Here is a 20842-nt window from a genome sequence, read left to right on the forward strand (position 1 = left end):
TACTACTAGGGATTCCTGTGTTCTGAATCCCCTCTTCCCATTTTGATTTCACTGGGTACAGCCTGGGAACTGGGATTTATAAACGGCCTCCGGTGGCCCTCAGTTTCAGCCGGGGCTGAGCACCCTGGGGTTGAACGCCGAGCTGCCAATCATTCAAGCTGTGCTCCGTCCGTCCCCCAAATCTACTGGATGCGTAAGATGGAGCGAATGCAAAGGCCCCTCCAGGAAGCGAGCCAGTGGACAGAGACCTCGAGCCAGCACCCACCCAGCAGGTTCAATTCCTGGCCTTTTCACTGTGGAATACTGGTTCTTCGTCTACCCAGTTGCCATGGATTTCAGGGTTCTTCTCTTAGGCGCCCCCTGCCCCTTCCTAGGTGGAGAGTCTTGTAATCAGGCTATTGCCCAAGGCTGCTCTCATGAAAGCCTGTACTGACAAATAGTTATTAATTTTAATGAGATAAATCTCCTCAGAAATAAGAGTCCTAGATGACATTTGCAGGTAAATGGACTGCTCTCGGCAGGCGGAATCAAGAGGAGAGATTTACTTTTACTCTGAAGGAGGGGAGGGGGTGTGCATATTTCTGTTCCATTTAAACCTCTGATATGTGACTCCAAACCCAATGAGAAGCCCCCCGAAAGCCCTGGATCTTTCGAAGGAACTTCAATTCTCTTTGGCTCCTAAACAAATACAACAGCAAAAATATGAGAATAAGTGATATTCACAAGAGGAAGAATAACTTACTTTGGGGTTTTATTTCATGAAGAGGTTTTTTATCTAAAAGAAAGAAAGAGAAAAAAAGAAAGTTGCATTTAATAATTTACACGGAACAGATATATTTCCTATATCCCTTCACGTCTACCTCCATAAAGGAAACATTTTCTCTCTTTCTGCAGACAATACGGGTTATGTTATTCATATTTATCCTTTTCATTCTAATTTTTAAAATTTTTCTCTTTTGCAATATTTTTCTAGGATAACTGCTTCATACCTTCAAAAACAAAAAATCCCTCAGGCTTACTGGTTTCTTTCTCTTGCATCTGTTAGATTCTTGTCGGCATGATGAGAGCAGTGAGCTTGCCGCCTGTCCGTTTTTTATATACAGCCAGAAGACTGCTCAGGTAAGGGATGCTATTTCACTATATATGATGATAGAAAAATGAACCATGAATAAATATTTAAAGGGATCCTGCATTGGTTTGCAGTTATCACGGTCTGGATAAAATGTTCCAAACTCTGCTTTTCTTCCGTTCTCGTTGGGTATAGGTGCTACGGTATTGTGAGCGTGTTGAAGGTTTATTTTGAAGAAATCACACTTTTTTGTTTCAGATCTTGATCATCTGTTAAAATGTGGATGATCTCTCTTAATGGAAAGGTGTCCTTTTTAATCATGCTATTGAGAAGGTCAGCGGTCAGATGAGAGGGATACAGAGAAAAGACACTTGGTCTTTTCTAAAGCAAGTTGGACAGTCTTATCCATTCTCTTCATGGCTGGCCGTTCATCCACCATCCCCTGCCATCTTTCATCACCAAATATTTTGCAATCATCTTGCAAATCACTTGGAGACGTGGTGCCTGTGGCTTGCTTTATCGTACACCACAGTCCCTCCACTAACCTTTCCTCCTGCCCCTGGTCCCATCCCAGGCCAACACAACTCCACCACCATGCAGAAACCTGGGAAGACCAGGTCTGACACCGAGTCAAATTCCAGAGGATTTGCAGGGTGCACCGTCCCTCTCATTCGCGGCTTCTTAGGGTGTAGATGGAACACAGTCTGACTACAAGCACGGGGGCTGTTGCTAAGCATTCACAGACTCCCATAAGGCAGGGGACCTTGAAAAGTCACCTTGTGTAGCCTCCTTCCTCTCTTTGCCTGAAGGCGAGCCAAGCGGGGTGAGATCCTGTCATTCTGGATTATGTTTTTAACTGAATCAAATCTCGCACAGTACACATTTGAGAACTTCATAAATATTACCTGGCTGACTGCACCGTAACCCCTCGCAGGCAGACAGACACAGCTAGGTTCCGAATCCCTCACGGAATATCTCTTAGCCTAACCCACTCCCTGCACTTAATACTGATTTTGACAGAAAACCCTTGCCGTGTGCTTCAGATACAACTCTTGTGTGTTCTGCCATCTGATTTGTGATGGAAGTAGCTTATAAAAGTTGTGTGTAGATCACACTTTTGCAAAAGGGCCACCATTGTTTTTTTTTTTTACAATGAGGGGAAGTTAACAGGCAAAGGGTAATATCTGACAAATCTTTCTTTAAAAAAGAAATCCTCATAAAATAGAATAATGTGTTCAAGTTGATAGGATCATATTCAGATTCTTACAGTCAGGTTTCTTAAAACCAAAACCTTGCATTTCCCTTACTGCACAGATTCAATGCCATACTAGTTTCCTTAGAGCAGGTGGTCCCGCCCGAAGTCCAGATGCTAATGCACTGAAGAACTAGAACAAAACGACTTTGGTGGTTTTAACCCGACTTCAGTTTTTGCTTATCGTATGCTCTAAGCATTGGCATGGGCAGAGCCATGCTGGCAGGCCAAGGCTAAGACATCTGAGAGTGATGCATTGCTAGGACAACACAAAGAGACATGCAGAACATCTGTTTAGAACTCTGGCTGAGCTTAACAGTATTTTCCTCCTTCTAAACCACAGGAACGAAGATTATGCCAGGTAGCAAAATGAAACTCCATTAAAAACAGGTGAGATGTATAACTACTCCTCAGAAAAACAAATCAAATATAGCCAAGATGTGAAAAAACTGGGGTAGTAGAGTTCTACCCGGTACAGCTCTGAAAAAAAGACAGAGTGAACGGAGCTGAAAATCCCAGGGCTAAAGTCCCCAGATAGAGGGCGGGGGCCACATGGAGGCACAGAGCAGCAGAAGAGAGCATCCTCCGCTCTGACCTGATGACACCCAGCTCCGGCGTCGTCATTACTGACACGGATTAGTGCAGACTCTCAGGATCAGAAATGGATTTAAATCTTGGATCGTCTTCATCTATCTCTGTGACCTCAGTGTTCCCCACAGTAAAATGGGAATAAAAATGTCCTTGAAGCTTGGTCCCGGGGGGTTAAACATGATAACCATGAAGTCATGCAGCCTCAGGCTAGCACATGTTCAGCCATCAATACATAGCAGCTGATGAAGAAAAACTTGAACATGTTATGAATATGATCATCCTACTTGTTCAGAGGACAACAGTGACTCATGTGCTACTGCGTGGAGACAAGGCACAGCTCCAAATCGGAAATTCTAGGGAATTTCAGGGGTCCTTGAACGGGAGTTAAGAAACATGTGCCTAATCCTGTCCTCTGCTTGCTGACACCAAGGGCAAGTCGAAACTTCCCTTTCCTGCCATGTAAAGAAGACCCCTGTGCTACCCTGCTTTCACTCCTATAAATCTTTAGAATAACTACCAAAGACATTCCACAGAAATCCACCTGAAATGAATTCTGAAAGCAGAGTCAAAATTATTCAAAGGGCCGCTCCTCTACCATCGCGTGTGTTATGCTGAGATCCAGCACGTGTGTTAACCTGCATCGTCTCACGGAAAAGGCTGGAAGTCTCTGGTGCCCAAGAGCTTTAGTCCCCTGGCATCGGCATCAACATTGGGTTCTGCTGTACTTTGTGAAAAGCAGTATCTTGTCAGCAAGCTGCTCTCATAGACCATTTTGCCCAGCTTGAAATGTCTGATTAGAGATTGTTCTACCGTGAGCTCAAGAGAGGGCTACCACCAACCTCGCTATGTTTTGCAAGAATGGCCCACCCACAGTTCACGTTCTTTTATTCTGTTTGCATAATCATTTTCTCACAAGGCTCAGGGCCATGCAGTCACTGGCCTTGGTCAACCAAATCCTCTCTGTTTTACTTTTACCTCTCTCCAAGGCCATGTTCAAATGGCCCCTTAGTAAATTAATCCATTAGGGCCATGGTTCTTCACATGGGCTGCATATTCAAATGACCTGGGGAGCTTTTTTTTAAAAAAAAAATACCCATGCTTAGGTCCCTGTCCAAGAACTCCTAATAGGGGTTTGTGTTTTTGTGATTCCTGAGGGCACCGCCACTTCCTGGCAACAAATCTGGGTTCTGTGTACTCAACTCCAGTTCCTCTCTGCCTCCCAAGAGGCTTTGGGGTAGCTGGAGTGTACAGAAGGGCCCATTTTCTCTTGCAGGAAGAGAAATGTAATTCTGAGCCAGTGGCGGCTGAGCTGTAGTTTGGGAAAATCACAAGTTTTCCCAGGGTCTAACTTATACACCAAGAGGTACCTTCTGGGTAAATAGAAATTGATGGTAATTATAACTCAGTCCTATAGTGATTTTGTGTATTTACAGGCTAAAGATGTGCAAGTGTTTTTTAAATTTTATTTTTAATACTGTTTTAAATTGTGTTTTCTTTAAAAAATCATTTTTATTATTTACACTTACCATATCAAAAAAATACAGATAAGTGCAAACCACCCCCCATAATTCCACCACCAAGAGATAACCACTATTATGTTGTTATATATACAAGTCTAGGCTTTTTTCCTCTGTGATTTTATATACATATAAGGTTACGTGCACAACACATATATTAGCAGGAAACTACATGAAATTGACAGTAATTGATCATTTTTACCTACAAAAACACAGAATTGTCTTTTATATACTGTTCGGCAATCTGCTTTTGTCTCAGTGCTGTATTGCAAACATTGCTTTGTGTCTGCCGTGCGTGTGGTGAGTGTGTGCATAGAGATATATATACTTATATATGAGGCAAGGGAAGAGAAGGGGGGGAGAGAGAGAGACAGAGGCAGAGAGAGAGAGAGAGAGAGAGAGAGAGAGAGAGAGGGAGAGAGGGAGAGAGGGAGAGAGGGAGAGAGGGAGAGAGGGAGAGAGGGAGAGAGGGAGAGAGGGAGAGAGGGAGAGAGGGAGAGAGGGAGAGAGGGAGAGAGGGAGAGAGGGAGAGAGGGAGAGGGAGAGAGAGGACAATCTACCCTTTTTTTTTTTTTTTTTGCGGTACGCGGGCCTCTCACTGTTGTGGCCTCTCCCCTTGTGGAGCACAGGCTCCGGACGCGCAGGCTCAGTGGCCATGGCTCACGGGCCCAGCCGCTCCGCAGCATGTGGGATCCTCCCGGACTGGGGCACGAACCCGTGTCCCCTGCATCGGCAGGTGGACTCTCAACCACTGCGCCACCAGGGAAGCCCACAATCTACGTTTTTATTTTTGGTGGTGATTCATTTCTTTTCCACCTTTCTTTAAATTTTGGCTTCCTCTTTATATGGCATGCTCCCAAAGCATTTCCATTGTTCTTAGAAGCTATTTATGGCTGCATTCCTACCTTCCCACCCACCCTCATCCAGCCTTATCCTTTCTCTGCCAGGGAAAAACTGTGGCCAGCTGCATGCAGCCCACATCCCACGGATCTGAGTGAGCCAGAATAAGGAGAGATGACACATGTGTAAGGCGAACGTGCTGACAACTACACTACAGAAACGTTGCAAGATGACACATGTGCATGGATGGATTCAATCTCCAACCCACAGACTGGGCAAGGGGCTGCCCTCAAAACCCGTGCCTTGCGATTATTTGAAATCGGCTTCTACGGGTTTTGGATGCCACACATATACGTTTCCTGAGACCCAGGCATCAAGCCACTCCGTGTGGACTAAGTGCCCACCAGGACAGTAGCCGGAACAGCTCTCTCCTGCCGGGCAGCAGTTGACACACGTCATTAGAGTTCACGATCGCCCTTCTTTTCACTAAACCAGACACGTCCCATGTTTTCATCTCCAAAGACCATTTTCATTATTTCCTTCTTCATAGATCATATGCTTTGGAAGCTTTTTCACCTCCCCCCAAAAGATATGTCTTGAATTCAGTTTTATTTTAATTTACCCTCCACAGTCTTTGTAATCACAAATTATTTAGGAGCTGATTCTGAACTGTGTGGCAGATTCAGTCTTCTCTGCCCATTCTCTCTGGCTAGTTCCTTGTTTGCTGGAAGAATGCTCTAGCATCATTACGTAGGAATCTACCATGATTCCACAGCCTCCACGTCATGGCCAATTTCTCTGTCTACCCTTATGGTCTTCTATTAACTGGTCCCACCACATCAAATGTGACTCAGTTTCCGCTGCACCTCAGCAAAAATCCATATTCTAGTCCGATCAATCCATGAACTCTCAGTGCTTTTGCCCAAGCTGCTTCCTCTCCAAGGACACCCTCCTCCCTCCAAGCCTCCTATATAAAAATGTCCTCTCTCCAATGCCTAGATCAATTTCTGATTCCCTCATGAAATCTTTGGTGATTACTACTCTGTTGGAAGAAATCTCTCCCTTCTCTAGACAGTTTATCTTACTTATACTCGCTAAAATACTATGCAATTTCTTTCAAAATATATTACTTTGTAAGTGTTCATCTGATTGATTTTATACTTTTGTCATCACCACTAGTTATGGGCTCCTAACATGAAGATCATATTTAAATGATGAGCTCACAAATAATTGGCACTGCAACAGAGGATCATGGCAAGAAAAAAAGTAGCAGGAGAAGTGAAATGAAAAGCTATTTGCTTGATTATTTACTGATTGGGAGAAAAAAAGTTGAAGTTATTGATTATCAGTGTGTTTCATTTACTCATGCCTTCCCTCTTCTCCCATAACCAGAAATAATTAAGAAGCCCTCTGCATGCTCTCCAAAGCTGCAGGAAATCCCAGGATCTGGTGGACCTGCTTTGTATTAGCACTAGCAGATAATCAGATAAACACGAGGTCTGCTTTCACTGGCAACACCACCGTGATTGAACGTGTCAGGCAGACACTGAAGATGACAAGCAGGGATTCTATTCTGTTCTCCTGTGGTTGGTGAGAGCTCACTAAGGCTGTAGGACATGCAGGAACACAACGACCAGCTCTTGTAAAAACCATGAAATTCTTCCGGCGATGGAAAACACAGCACATCTCTCGTTTTTTCACTCTTTTCAGTTGTTAATTTCTGCATTGCGTTTTTCTTTCGGGTTTTTTTTTTTTTTAATTTAAAGATCCTGCTCAGAAATGACTCTTCAGAGACCGTATTTACCCCAAGTTACTGAGTTAATTCAATTCTTGCTTCCTCTCCCCACTTCCCAGCCTGTATAGACCATCGTAAGATCTACTGCCCCTTTTAAAATGCACTGAGCAGAGTTTCCTGTGCTCTACAGTAGGTTCTCGTTGGCTACCCATTTTAAATATGGTGGTGTGTATATGTCAATCCCACACTCCCAATTTACCCCTCCCCATGGGAAAAGAATTTGAAAAAGAACAGATACATGTATAACTGAATCACTTTGCTGTACACCTGAAACTAACACGACATTGTTAATCAACTATGCTCCAACATAAAATAAAAATTTAAAAAATGCACTCTGAGCACATCCATCCATGCAGGACAAGTACAGAGAACAGGAGGTTTTGAGAGATTCCTCCCAGGGTTTTCCAGTTGGTTACGTCTGTTAGAGGAATCACTGGTTTCCTCAGAGATATCTATCTGGGTAATTAGAGAAATTCCAGGACTGAATGACAAAACCCTCCACCTGAATAAAAACCCGTAAGATCTGAGATGTATATCAGTAAATGAAGATCAGCTGTATTAATATGTTCTACCAAAGAACTGTTCAAGATCCCATCGTATTAATTAGGGGAAATCAGATGGGTACTACAAGAGACAGCTCATGGATATGACTTATGATGACAAAGACCTTCCACAATTGCCCCTCAGCCAGATCACACAATTTGTGTGCATGAGATGATGTCGTCTTCCCTCTTCCTTCTTTCAAATTTGACGTCTCTTATAGGAATGTCTTTTGTATGTCCTAAACTCAGATGAATAAGTATCCACAATGACCATACTCCCAAGGGGCATTTGCATATTTCATTTTTGAACTAAATCATTTCAATGTCTAGATTTCCTACCACCTTTGTCCATTCCCACCGATTCACTGTGGGTTAGTTTGTTTTTATGATGGATATACAGGGTACAGTATGCTTTGGGGTTACAGCAAAGATGTTTAAGCATCTGTCTGCAAAGACTTTCTTATTGGCAATTGGCCTCAAAGTGATAAAATGCACTGTTTCCAATTCTGCTCCGAGGGAAGATGCATATTAAAATTCTTCTATGCTGTAAATTGTTTTGCTTTGATTCCCTCCCTTCTATCCACAACAGGAAAATATATGTATGTGTATACAGACATACACACTCACTCAAAACTAACCATAAATGTTCAGGGTCTATAATTCAAGCTTAAGGGAATAATCTATTGGTAAACGTCATCACGATCACTTGCCTTACCTTAAGGGAGGAGTGATATTCAAATTATTTAAAAATAGTTTAGAAGCATCCTGTCAGTGTGAGCACCAGCCCTGACATAGGGTCATGGTGACTTTCTGCTGTGTCCAGGGCGGTCCCTTTAGTTGCTGGGTCACAGGGAGGTGTGGGTAGGGAATGGATTGGGGGTGGGGGTGGTGAGACTGGGGAGGGTGTTATGATGACTATTCACTGACTGCTAAAGAAATACTTAGCAACCAAAAAAAAATGCTGAAAAAGAAACTGAATTGTGAATCTTTGACTTGTAGATTTATTCTAAGCTTCCTCAGGCCTCAGGCATGTAGAGTCTGTATCTGTGTTTTTCATCTATTCTCAGTGCCTGGAACAGTAAGTGGAATATGGTAGGTACTCAATAAATATTTGTTGAACAGATGAGTGCTACTCAGCCTTGTATGTACTTTCAATCACGATCATTACAAAGTCAGGGTCCCTAAATTTCCTAATTTCTGTATGAATTCCTAGGACATTGTAGCTTCTCAATGAAGGGAGTGGAGCAGATGCTAGAGGCCTGCTTTGATGACTCAGTTCTTAGGGGTGGCTGGCAACCGGCTTTGCTGGGTAGGGGAGGGGGTTACCTTTGTTTCAGATCTAAAAGATGTCCCCCTATCACCCTGCATATTCATCATCCAAACGGTGAATTTTAGGTGTGACTGAACTAGAATATCTCCTCAAAGCTGGCTAAAAGACAAGTATCTGTAAAATCATGATGACTTCAAGTTTTTATACTGAGATGAAGCTTAGAGATCACCCAGCACCCCGTATCCCGCCTCCCCCCACCCCCGCCCCCGTTTGATAGTTATGGACAGAAGGCAAGGGATGGTGAGAGATCTGTCAAGGTCACACGCTAGTAACAAAACAACTGAACTAAGCCCTAGGACTCCTTACTCCCGGTGCAGAGCCCTTTTCCCTACCCCATGATCTCTTTCTAAATGATCACGGCAATTTTCTATTCCACTGCACACTAATGTCGTCCTCTCCCAAACACAGGTATGCAAGGCCGGGGCTTTTAGGAGGATGCTGACACTTCTCTGGAAAAAGGACAAGGCCAGGGTTAAGGATAATGTATGCTGGTGATGTTCATATCATCTTCGCTTTCTGGATCACATGTCTCAATGCTCTTGAAGACACACACGTATTTGATTTGTAACGTAAGGAGAAAATATAGAATCAAAACAAAGACGTTTCCTCCGCCTCTATTAATTCACTTTGTTCAGCACACCCCAGAGAGCACTGAATCCTTTACAGGAGTAGATCACTCTGTTTGAAATCACTTCCCTGGTTGGGTTCTTGCCGCTTCTTTTATGGCTGGTCCACTCTATGATCTCAGACATTAAATCTTTCTCTAATCCAGACTCATATTTCTTACCCAGGGTTTTGTGGAGTCCTGATTAAATAGACTGCAGAGGTAGGATCTGGAATACACAGAACTGCTGAAATGGGGAGAGTCTGTTTTATAGGACAGAAAGCCTAAATTTTGGAAACTTCCTGACTCTGGATATCATTAGTTACTGACCAAATCTATTAGATAGCTTTTAAAAATACAAAAAATAATGCCCAAATCGCTAATCTGGGGATGTGGGAATGTCGAATGATGGAAGTGTTGACATGTAACAGATACCATTGATCCAGAAGAGCCGGCACCAGGACGATAACCCTGGGATGTGGAGACTGTGTATGGTCTAGTAGTGCGTGTGGGGGATTTTTCCCCCACCAGTGAGAAAGGATCTTTAAATGTGTGCTGACAAATTAGAATTTGCTTTATGAAAATTTATTTTCTAACACAATTGTTAGAACATGTGTATTTCATAACACGAGGGAAGCTCTCAGTATAATGAAGAATGATTTTCTCACTTGGGGACCATCCAGGCTTCTCTCCTGGGCCTTCCCCTTGAGTTATTTTTAATTAGTTGTTACAATCATAGAATTTTAGGACTTGTTGGGACCTCAGAGATCACCTGGTCTGTCTCCTCCTCATAACTAAATCCCCCCTGCAAAGGAAGACTGGAAAATCAAGAGCTGTTCTCTCAGCTACTTCTCAGACGTTTCTGGGAAATGATATTGACACTTTGGTCTGACACCAAGTTGAAGAATCCTCATGAGTTGTTAGGGTCCTTGTAAACCGTGTTCCTCCAACCAACGGTATGTCTCAAATTACCCCTCAGAACTGGTTCATACAAAGAACACAATCTGTGTCCCATAGATTTTAATGTGAAGCACATTTTATTTCATTAGACACTATCTTAGTCAGATATATTAGGAAATGTTTTAACAAAATATCTAAAGTGTCACTTGTCAACTCTTCCACAGAACATGGAAAACACACTTTTTCTGCCACAGGAATCCCTTTACTAGAAGACACACACATTATTATTATTATTTACACAAATAGAGTGCTTACTACAGATGTCAAATGCTTTGCATGGTTTAGGTCATTTCCTCCTCAAAACGAACCCTTTGTAATAGACACTATTATAACTTTTATTTTATAGAGGAATAAATTTAGGCTTAGAGAAATGAAGAAATTTGCTCATAGCATTGCAACCGAAATTCAAACTCAAGCAATCTGACGCCAGAGCCCGGATTCTTCAACCTGTTACCTATAGGATAAATGTTCAAATCCTATAGGCTCAGCTCATTCATTTCTCTCAATTCTAGGTTCATGTCCATTTCTAATTTTTCAGAAAGAGAATAACATCTCAACTCAGAATCACAGAGGACGCTGGAAGGCCATTCAGCCTTTGCTCTCAATGCTAGCTCAACCCAGGCCCATCCTGGGCCAGCCCTCATGGAAACTCAACCTCTGTACCTTCTCGCAATCCCCAGTTAGGAGCCAGTGCCTTCCCTATGTAGATGGGGATGCCATCTACAAAATATTTCTCTTTTCTTTGTAATGAATTTGTATTCCCATCAACTATGTGGCCCTGTGGCTAAAATTTCCCGTCCTTAAGAAATGTTTTTAAGCTTTCTACTGGGGTTTCTGTCTCCAGTTTACACTGTCACGGGGATCTGTTCTTATTTGTCTATCTGGTTTTCTTGGGGTTGTTCTGTTTTGTTTGGTTTTGTTTTAGTCTTCTTCCTCTCTCTCTAATGTGATGTGTGTTCCGTGTGTACCCTCTCTAAGTAATGTGATATGGAGTTATGTATCCTGTTCTCCAGCTGCCCAAATTTAATGTTAGAGTCCTTCCTATTTACAGGAGAGATGTTTTATTTCAATTCCTCTCATAAAATGAACAAAGTTAACAAGATGCCTCAGAGATAAATAATCTTCCAGACATGTTTCTGGAGTATGACAGCACTTCCTGTCCAATTCCACCAAAAGAATGTAAGCCCAGTGTAAACGTTCATATGGAAATATGGTGGTAGTGGGTCAGGGGGAGTTGATAGGAATAGGAAAAAGAAGAAGAAAGAAACAGAATAATTGCATTGGTTTCTATTAGCTGAGAAGGAAATTTTTATGTAGGTTACTCTGTCATGACTACGTACATGTGGCACATGTCTGGGAAGAAATAAAGAGATGATGATGACAGAGGGAAAATTTCCTGTATCACAAAAGGCATCTTAGGGCTTCCCTGGTGGCGCAGTGGTTGAGAGTCCGCCTGCCGATGCAGGGGACGCGGGGTCGTGCCCCTGTCCGGGAGGATCCCACCTGCCGCGGAGCGGCTGGGCCTGTGAGCCATGGCCGCTGGGCCTGAGCGTCCGGAGTCTGTGCTCCGCAACGGGAGAGGCCACAACAGTGAGAGGCCCGCGTACCGCAAAAAAAAAAAAAAAAAAAAAAAAAGGGCATCTTAAGTCCTTGTTTCAGAGCTGGTTGAAAAGAAAGGCCACAGATTTTTTTTAAATTGAAGTATATAGTTGGTTTACAATGTTGTGTTAGTTTCAGGTGTACAGCAAACTGATTCAGTTATATATATATTCTTTTTCAGATTCTTTTCCCTTTTAGGTTATTACAAAATATTGAGTATAGTTCTCTGTGCTATTCAGTAAGTCCTTGTTATTTACCTATTTTATATACAGTAGTGTGTGTATGTGAATCCCAAACTCCTCACTTATCCCCCACCCCACTTTCCTCTTTGGTAACCATAAATTTATTTTCTATGCCTGAGGCCATAGATTTTTAGTGGTTTACTAAATACATATCAATCATCAATGGGCCAATGGATGAAGGTCAGTCCTTACTTGGAAGGGGGATGATGCTCAAAAAGACAATCAGATGTCTTTATCTTCTTGTTAACAAGGCATAAATGCAGAAAAGTCCACAGAGGGTGGATAACAAAGCAGAGACATTTCATGGTAATTTGCTGTATGTGGCTCGTTCTTTTTCCTTTTTATGCTCAATTCCACACAGGCTGTGGCACTAGAGTTCAAATCCTCTTACCACAAGGCACAAAAGTAAAAGTTTCAGCCTTGTAGAATTTAAAAAAAATGCTTTCACTAAGACATATGAGTATTGAGCTATCTCTATTTTCTTTTTTAATTAAGCACAACGGAAACTTCTGTTATGAGCCACTTCACTCTGTCTCGTTAAAGCGTGTTATTCACTGGTCTTCTTATTGGGTCTCATAACGGGAAAGTATTATTGGGGCATGGGAGAGAGATTGTGGCTAAGTTGCTAATGACACCACATATGTCCAAATCTACATTCTTATCACTCCTGTGGGTCTGCGATATTATATCCACATTTTCTATGCTGTCTACATAAAGGCAACTCTGAATTAATCAATTGTTTGTTATGCAGAAAGGCAGCTATTGGGTATTTCTAGGGAAAATCTTCATGGAAAAAGGAATACCTACTATGTACTACAAATGGAATGGAAATGGGTTTTTAACATTAAAACTACTTGGGAGAATTAACAAGCAGTAGGAAACTTCATGACAACTTAATGCATTGTGCTAGCATGTTATCTTGCTGATGCCATTTTTATTTCTTTGCTATATAGAATTTCACTGTGCTATAATTAACCAATTATGTAGTGCAGCAGGCCCTGAAATATGACCTTATCCAACAAAAAGTTTTTAGAAGAGTCCAACATGATTCCTGACTCTCTGCCCAAAGAAAGGACATGACGGTTTTCGTTTTGGTAAAGGGACATCCATCTGTTATAATCTTATATATGAAACAGATATTCTGTAAACCACTAGCAAAAAGTAAGAGTTGTTTCGGATGCACTTATCTAACTCTGGAGTGAATATTCTCTTATTCAGTGCCCTAAAGAAATACAGGGAAGGGACCCAGGTAATTACTGTAATGGATAACAATGAGAAAATGCTTCCAAGGCAACCTGTACTCTGATGTGATTACAGGCTCACCTTTTCAGGTGCTTCCTTTAGGTCACTTAAGTAGATAGTTCAACAGACAATGTGGTTAGATTATGAGATGTAGCTTGGGGATGTTTATTTGAACCTGCTATTGTATAGACATCTTTATCCTTGATGGGGTTTCCAAACTGTCACCTCCAACTTTTCTTATCAGTGTAACTCAGGAGAAATGAAAACAAAGCACGATGTAACTGATCTTTCCATTTCTGAACTGTCAATGTTGAAATGACCTAGCTCACATCCTGACAAGAAGGACTGATTAGCTATCAGGTAGCTCAGCCTTGAAGATTTCCTCTCTCTTTTGGGTCCCTGTGACATCTCTCTGGCTTCGTTCTCACTGCACATCGAGGCACTAATCCCCTCTGAAGCAGATTCACTCAATCCTCTGAAGCCAAAGCCCTTAGTTTTTCATCTGCTGGAATAAAAAGGAGAGGGAGCAGGCTCCCCTTACTTCTCAGACTCAAACGAAACACCCCACTATTTCCACCCTTCTGTTCCTGCCAATGAGGAATGTACATGTCATTTACATGGACATTTCTGTGATCCTCCGGCACAGAAGCAGCTAAGTTCAGCAAGTAGAAAGGACAGCGGTCAGAAAACTACCTGATTTTGATGTTAATGCTTAAAAAACATGGATCCACAAGTTCTTGTCTCTCGATGGTCATCCCATGTAATTATCTTCCTCGAAAAGAACTGTTCTAGCGTAAAGGCCCTGGATGTTTAGTTTATGCTTGTCATTTGGAACCTCGGACTCACTGCTATTGGTACCAACTGCTCAATCCTACACTCCCCGGTCTTGGGGCATCTCTTTCCTTGTAGAGGGCATTTAGGTGTGGCCATCTGTGACAGCATAACACTAAGGTCCTGTGCTACAGTCACGACCGACCTAGCAACAACCATACCCCAATATTAAAGTGATCACTCAGAGCTGGCAGCTCCACCTCTAGGAGGAATGCAGCCCTCAGGGACAACAAAAGGAATCCAGATGCTTTGTTGAGAGCTAAATAAAAGCAAAGAATTGTAGGTCATCCAACAGCCGAGCAATGTCTTTGTGTAACTGCCAAGACAAGTTGGGAATTGAGGACTTGCTTTAGGGTCGTATCTGGCACAAAGGGAAGAAAATTTAAAAGAAGGAAATCCCCAAATTGGAACATGACCTAGATCTTTCAGGAAGCGACTGCTCCATAGAGCTGTTGCCAAATGCTATTTTAATCAAACCAAACCTTCACTGGATCTCTATCCTGAGAGCACAGCTAGCTTCACCAAGAGCACCCTGGCGAAGTACCAGCTAGAAGCATAGAGTGATGTTGGCATCATCTAACTAGACTGCTGTTCATTGATTCCCGCAGAGATAGTAGAATGCTATTCATTTTTGTTGACATGAGTAGCCATTCTCTGTCTAAAAGGGCAGAATACATACATACCCCTTTCCCACTGATGTGTAAATACATCTCATTCACCTCTATGATTTCACAGGCTTCACTCTTTTTCCATCACGAAGCTTAGTCATTGTAGCCATCAAGAGTCTCTGATCATGTCTGACAGACATCTTAATATGCATATTACAGAGACAAAGAATGCTAGAAAAACTCATGCTTAAGTAGGAAAGGGAATAGGGGAACGAATAGATTGAACAGAAAGGAAAGGCTTACACAGCATTTTAAACTCATGAGGGGATTTCACAGAGCTCTCAACCTTCAGTGCTGAACATATTCTAAACCTCACTGTTTCCCTATCTGTTTGATTTCCACTGTTGGAAAATGTAAACAGCATATCCACTAAACTGCACATGTGAGACTAAAACCACACATGGCAATGTCCAAAGAAGGGTTTCATTCAGTAATTAAAGCAATTTCCTGAACCTCGGCTTGACTGGCTCCAAGGAAAGAACTATGCTTTGGGACTTCCCAAGTACATATGCGTTTATGATGGTGAATTTTATGTGCCAACACAACTGGGCCATGAGGTGCCCAAATATTTGGTCAGACATTAGTCTGTGAGGGTGTTTTCAGATGAGACCAACACTGAAATGGACAGGCTGAGAAAAGCAGATTGCCCTCTATAATGTGGGTGGGTCACATCTAATCAGCTGAAGTCCTGATCCTTCCCAAGTACGAGAGACTTCTGCCTGAAAGCCTCTGAACTGGGCCATTGGCTCTTCCTGGCTCTATAGCAGCCTGCCAGCCTTTGGACTTGAACTGGGACATTGGTTCTGCAGATTCTGGACTTGCCAGCCTCTATAATAACATGAACCAATTTCTCATAATAAATCTCTTTACATATGTATGTATGTATGTGCGTATGTTTATAGCCTGTATCTCACATACGTATCCTATTGGTTCTGTTTCTCTGGAGAACCCTGATGAATACAATATCTCAGATTTTAAAATTGGGATCTAGACTGGTCACTATCCTCTTAGTGCTGGTAATTCCTTTTAGCCCTAAACATAACTCTTACTCAACTAAAAAATAACTATATATTACAATACAAGTGCAAATGAATAATATTTACATATTTGATAACAATTCTTTCTCACATTAGGAGCTAACCATTGTCTGTCTTCAATCAGTAACTCTAAGTGTCAGTCAACCAAGGTTGAAGCTTGACATTCATAGAATTTTCCCCAAGCTCAAGCTCAGTTGCTGGTTGTTAGGAAAGGTTATTATATGGTCATCTAAAATTCAACCAGTACTTTCTTATTTCTAATATTTCAAAAGTGTCTAATGATCATCTAAACTATAATCAGTAGCCACATAGTTATACTGTCAACAGCTTTTTAGAAGATATATGAGATTAGAGTCCTAACCACAGTCCTAATCAATGGAAGAATATGTTTACAAACATGTTAAAAATAGTCATACCTTAAAGGTATATTTCAGATAAATCTGGTGGTAGTCAAGGGTGGCCAGAGACACATTTCCTTAAACTTCTTGCTAATGAATTTGTGTTGTTTCCTTACATTTGAAAAGACTGGAATAGACACTTCATCAAAAAACATAGATGAATGACCAATAAACAAATGAAAATTTGCTCAATATCGTTAGCCATTACAGAAATGCAAATTAAAATCACAAATGTACTTACTCATTAGAATGACTTACTTTAAAAAGACCAATACCAAGTGTTGGCAAAGATGTGGAACAATTAGCACAGTTACATCTTAGTGGTAAAAATTGAAATGATTACAGCTACTGTGGAAAGTTTCTTATAAAGTTAAATATCTAATTATGATATGACCCACCAATCCCACTTCTAGGTATTTACCCAAAAGAAACGAAAATACATGTCCACACAAAGATCTGTACACAAGGGTTCACAGAAGCTTTGTTCATGGTAGCCCCCAAATGGTAACAACCCTATGTCCGTCAGCTCATGAAAGGATAAACAAATTGCGGTAGATCCATCAAATGGAGTACTACTTAAGAATAAGAAAGAACTAATTACTGATAGAGGTAACAGCATGGAGGAACGTCAAAAGCATTATGTCAAGTGAAAGAAAGTAGAAGGTGGTTGGGGTAGGAGGAAAGGACTGACTGCAAAAGAACATGAGGAGACTTTGGGGATTAATGGAAATGTTCTCTGTCTTATTTGTGATGGTGTATACAACCGTACATGTTTGTCAGAATTCATCCAACTGCACAATTAAAATGGGTGGACTGTATCATATGTAAATTAGACATCAATACAGCTGATTTTAAAAAAATGTTTCCTTACATTTAGGAAGGGGACGGGATGTATTTATTCGAGAGCAGGCCCTTTCATCACTGAGACTGGTGGGTAAGTTCCCTTTAGTTACAGACCCTTGTATTGTATCTGACACACGCAGGCTACTCAGCAGTAGTACCAGCAAACAAAGGAACTATGGGCTATGAGAAAGTGCTTCTTTCAATGTTTCAATGTATTAACCATTTAGACTTATTTTGAAAATACGACTGTTTGTAGAGGCGTGCTTTCAAGCACAGCTAGTCATATTGATACAGAAAAATAAATGCAACTTAGATGTTTCCTTCATACCATAATCTTCCCAAATAAAAAGGACATATATTCCTGAAAAGATGACACACTATTGAACTACACTGTTTCTTTTTTGCTGGATGTTTTCCAAGAAGGCAACCTGGTTCTAGAGAATAGGTATTGCCCTGAATCTGCTGTTTTTGAAGGATCTAAGAAAAATCAAATACACCTTAGCACATCTGAGTGGGCAAGTAGAGAAGGAATTGATATTTACTGAGCACCTATTCTGTTCCACGAAATATTCAAATACATTATCTTATCACTGAGCCTTGACAATAACCAACAATAGGTACTTTTTGGTACTTACAGTCAGAGAAGTTAAGCAGCTAAATGACTTGCCCAAGACCACAAAGCTAGTATAGGACAGCACCAAATTAAAACCAATCTCTATGTGCCTCTATTTGACCCTCCCATACTTTCATAACCAGGCAGACAGTCACTTGAAGATGGCTGTAATGTAATCTCGGGAATAAAGCAAAGGCTTGGGAGTTCTGAAATGAGCATTCTATTTCCTGCCTTGCCAGACCAATTTGATACAAAACCCACCCACCTCCTCAGGGCCATATTTTCCCCCCATCTGTAAGGCAACAGTCACAACACGTCCCTTTGTTCCAGAACCATGGTCCCTGAGGACCACGAAACACTTGATAGTGCTGTAAAATTCCTGGGAGAAATACAAGCATATGGTGATCTGTATCAGAATTTCACCAAACCAAAAAATGCTGGCCCCTAAAAGAAAAGACTTGCTAAGCTCAAAAGCCTAACTCATTTTCTTTCATCATGTATCTTCAGATCATATCCGGTTACATCCATCATAAACATACGCATTTGTGGAACTGACAGTGATGACGATGTTTAAAATGACCCCACCTCTACTAAACATCTCTTTGTCTACTTTTCGACACTTTTCACCCATATTCTCTTGGCTCTGGGAGATTTTGTTTTCTGTGAACTTATTTCACCGAATTAACGGTCATGGCATTTCTTTTCCTATGCTGGACAGACACAGAAGACGTGCAACAGAAGGTGTTACCTAGGATGCAGAGACCATCTGTGCAGTTCTCGGATTCCTGGCTTAGGCCTTCGCAGAATTTGCCCCCATTTCTTGGGGCTGGGGCTGTGCACTCGCGGATCCGCAGATGCTCGCACTCTGGGCTGCAGACTGACCACTCTCCCCACACCTCCCAGCTCCCGTCCACTTCAAAGGGAAACAGAGGGAACCATCGTTAGAATGAATCTGGCAGCTGTTGGGAGACTCACCCCAGGGCCGCTGTTGTTCTTAGAGCTGGATTTTAAACCGTCACCACCACCACAAAAACAAAATAATATATGTGTTTATCTTCTCTCCGTGGTTTCTTTCCTAAAGAGACAGGCTAACAAAAGCAGTGGCGTAATTCTCTTGCTATTTCAGGATGAGACCAATTTACTGAATTTGGGCAAATATTTGAATTACCCATGCCCTTGGGTTAGCTAATAATGTTATTATCCATTCTTTCCCCATCTTTCATGCCCAAATGCATCTTAGATGGACAGATACACTATGTGCAGGAACCACTGGTAATCACCGCTTCCTTGTGGGTTCATGGTTTAGAACAGAGAGCAGAATAAATGCTCTTCAAGTCCTAAAAGCCCCTCAATAAGAAAAACTTAAACCCATATATACTGACAGTATTAAACTGAAACAGGTCAGCCAAACCCCAAGACGCCAAGACTTACACAAATAGAATTTCTTGGGTCGTGCATTGCTGCTGTACGTAGAAACGAACAAACTGAATCTAATTCTCCTAGAAAACCACCCTAGAGATTATGGCAGCTGTTGGAGACAAGTGTCCCACTATCTCCCAGGAAAAGGCCAACCATGCTTATGTGGGTTACTGAAGACACTGCCATTTTTAATCTAGAGCAGCTAGGCAAGAGCAGGGTAAAATACAAATACTGAACTTGAAGCAAAACGTCTGAGTCCTTATCTTGGTTCTGTCAACTTCTGGGTGAAGCACCCTAAGTAAGCACTTAGCCTGACTTCACTATTTCTGTCAACTGGGGGTCATAAAAATCACAACACAGAGCTAAACGACATTACATGTATACACGTATCTTGCACAGTACCTGGCACATAGTAAGCACTCAATAAATGTATATGGAATGCAAATTCAAAACAAAGCTCCAAGCATATGCTGCTGGTGAGAGCCTGGCCTTAGCTTTGAGTGGAACTAGACTTGCAATTTTAAAGACACGAGTCTCTGGTCCAGTGTCCTTGGAGCTAATGTCTGATCATGCAGGTGAGACCCAGGATCAATTGATTTCTCGGTGGGAGGATATGCTTTTCATTCAGAAAGTCATCTTCCGTCTCAGCTACTCCTCATTGTATAAATTGGGTGAGAGCCAGTAAGATGAGCAAAAGAACTCATAAAAGCCATATTTGGTAAATGAAACCTCTCTCTACTCAGAGAGGAAGGCAAGCAGAGCCCACATTCGAAATGGAAACTGCTGTGATACAATCTCTGCCAATTATATTGCCGATAAATACAAAGGTAAAACTGATGAGGTTAGCTGATTGGTGACTGATGATAAAAGGTCAAGGATTTGGTACCTGTTTTGTGCTCATAGACAACTCACTTAATCCCTATTATACAGATGAATGCTACAAAATGGGAGAACCCGAGGAGAGAAGGGGATGGCTTAGCCCAATCAAACACTGGTGGTATAAAAATACGTCAAAACATTTGGCTTATTGATGGTGAGTGTCTAGGGTCATCTGAGTATTAAGAAAAAAATTATGCCCCCAAACAGAGGTATTTCACCCACGTTCTTGCTATTACAATGAGTTCCACATTAGCACTCTGGGCAAAGGCTCCACTCGAAGAACTCGGAAGATGGTAACTTTGGAAAGGAAGGTTCTACTGAAAGCTTCATACCAGCCCAATAATGTTGGTGGATCCGAAGGGAAAAGGGAATCTACATATATCTCACCAGGACAAAGAGAGGTGCAGGTTATTTTCTGCACTGACATTCCCTCACAAAAGGCTCCACCATTGAGAGGAGCTGGGTTGGTGCAGGTCCGGGAACGTTTCTGCCATCCTCTACCACAGCGAACATTGCAGGCTGACCACTCTGTCCAGGAAGACCAGCCTCCATTCACTGAGAGAGAAAAATG

At 41.8% G+C, this 20842-nt stretch overlaps 1 protein-coding gene across 1 annotated transcript in view; it reads right to left on the bottom strand.

Annotated features, from left to right (window-relative positions):
* Positions 1-20842, bottom strand: part of UNC5D (unc-5 netrin receptor D) — a 276418-nt gene that overhangs the window by 99352 nt on the left and 156224 nt on the right. Inside the window, exons 6-8 of the mRNA XM_049704290.1 lie at positions 20659-20826; positions 18722-18886; positions 743-775 (exon numbers count right to left, since the gene is read on the bottom strand). Coding sequence (XP_049560247.1) covers positions 743-775; positions 18722-18886; positions 20659-20826 — 366 coding nt within the window. The remainder of the gene's footprint in view (positions 1-742; positions 776-18721; positions 18887-20658; positions 20827-20842) is intronic.

Source organism: Orcinus orca, chromosome 21 (assembly GCF_937001465.1).
Source record: "Orcinus orca chromosome 21, mOrcOrc1.1, whole genome shotgun sequence".
NCBI lineage: Eukaryota > Metazoa > Chordata > Mammalia > Artiodactyla > Delphinidae > Orcinus > Orcinus orca.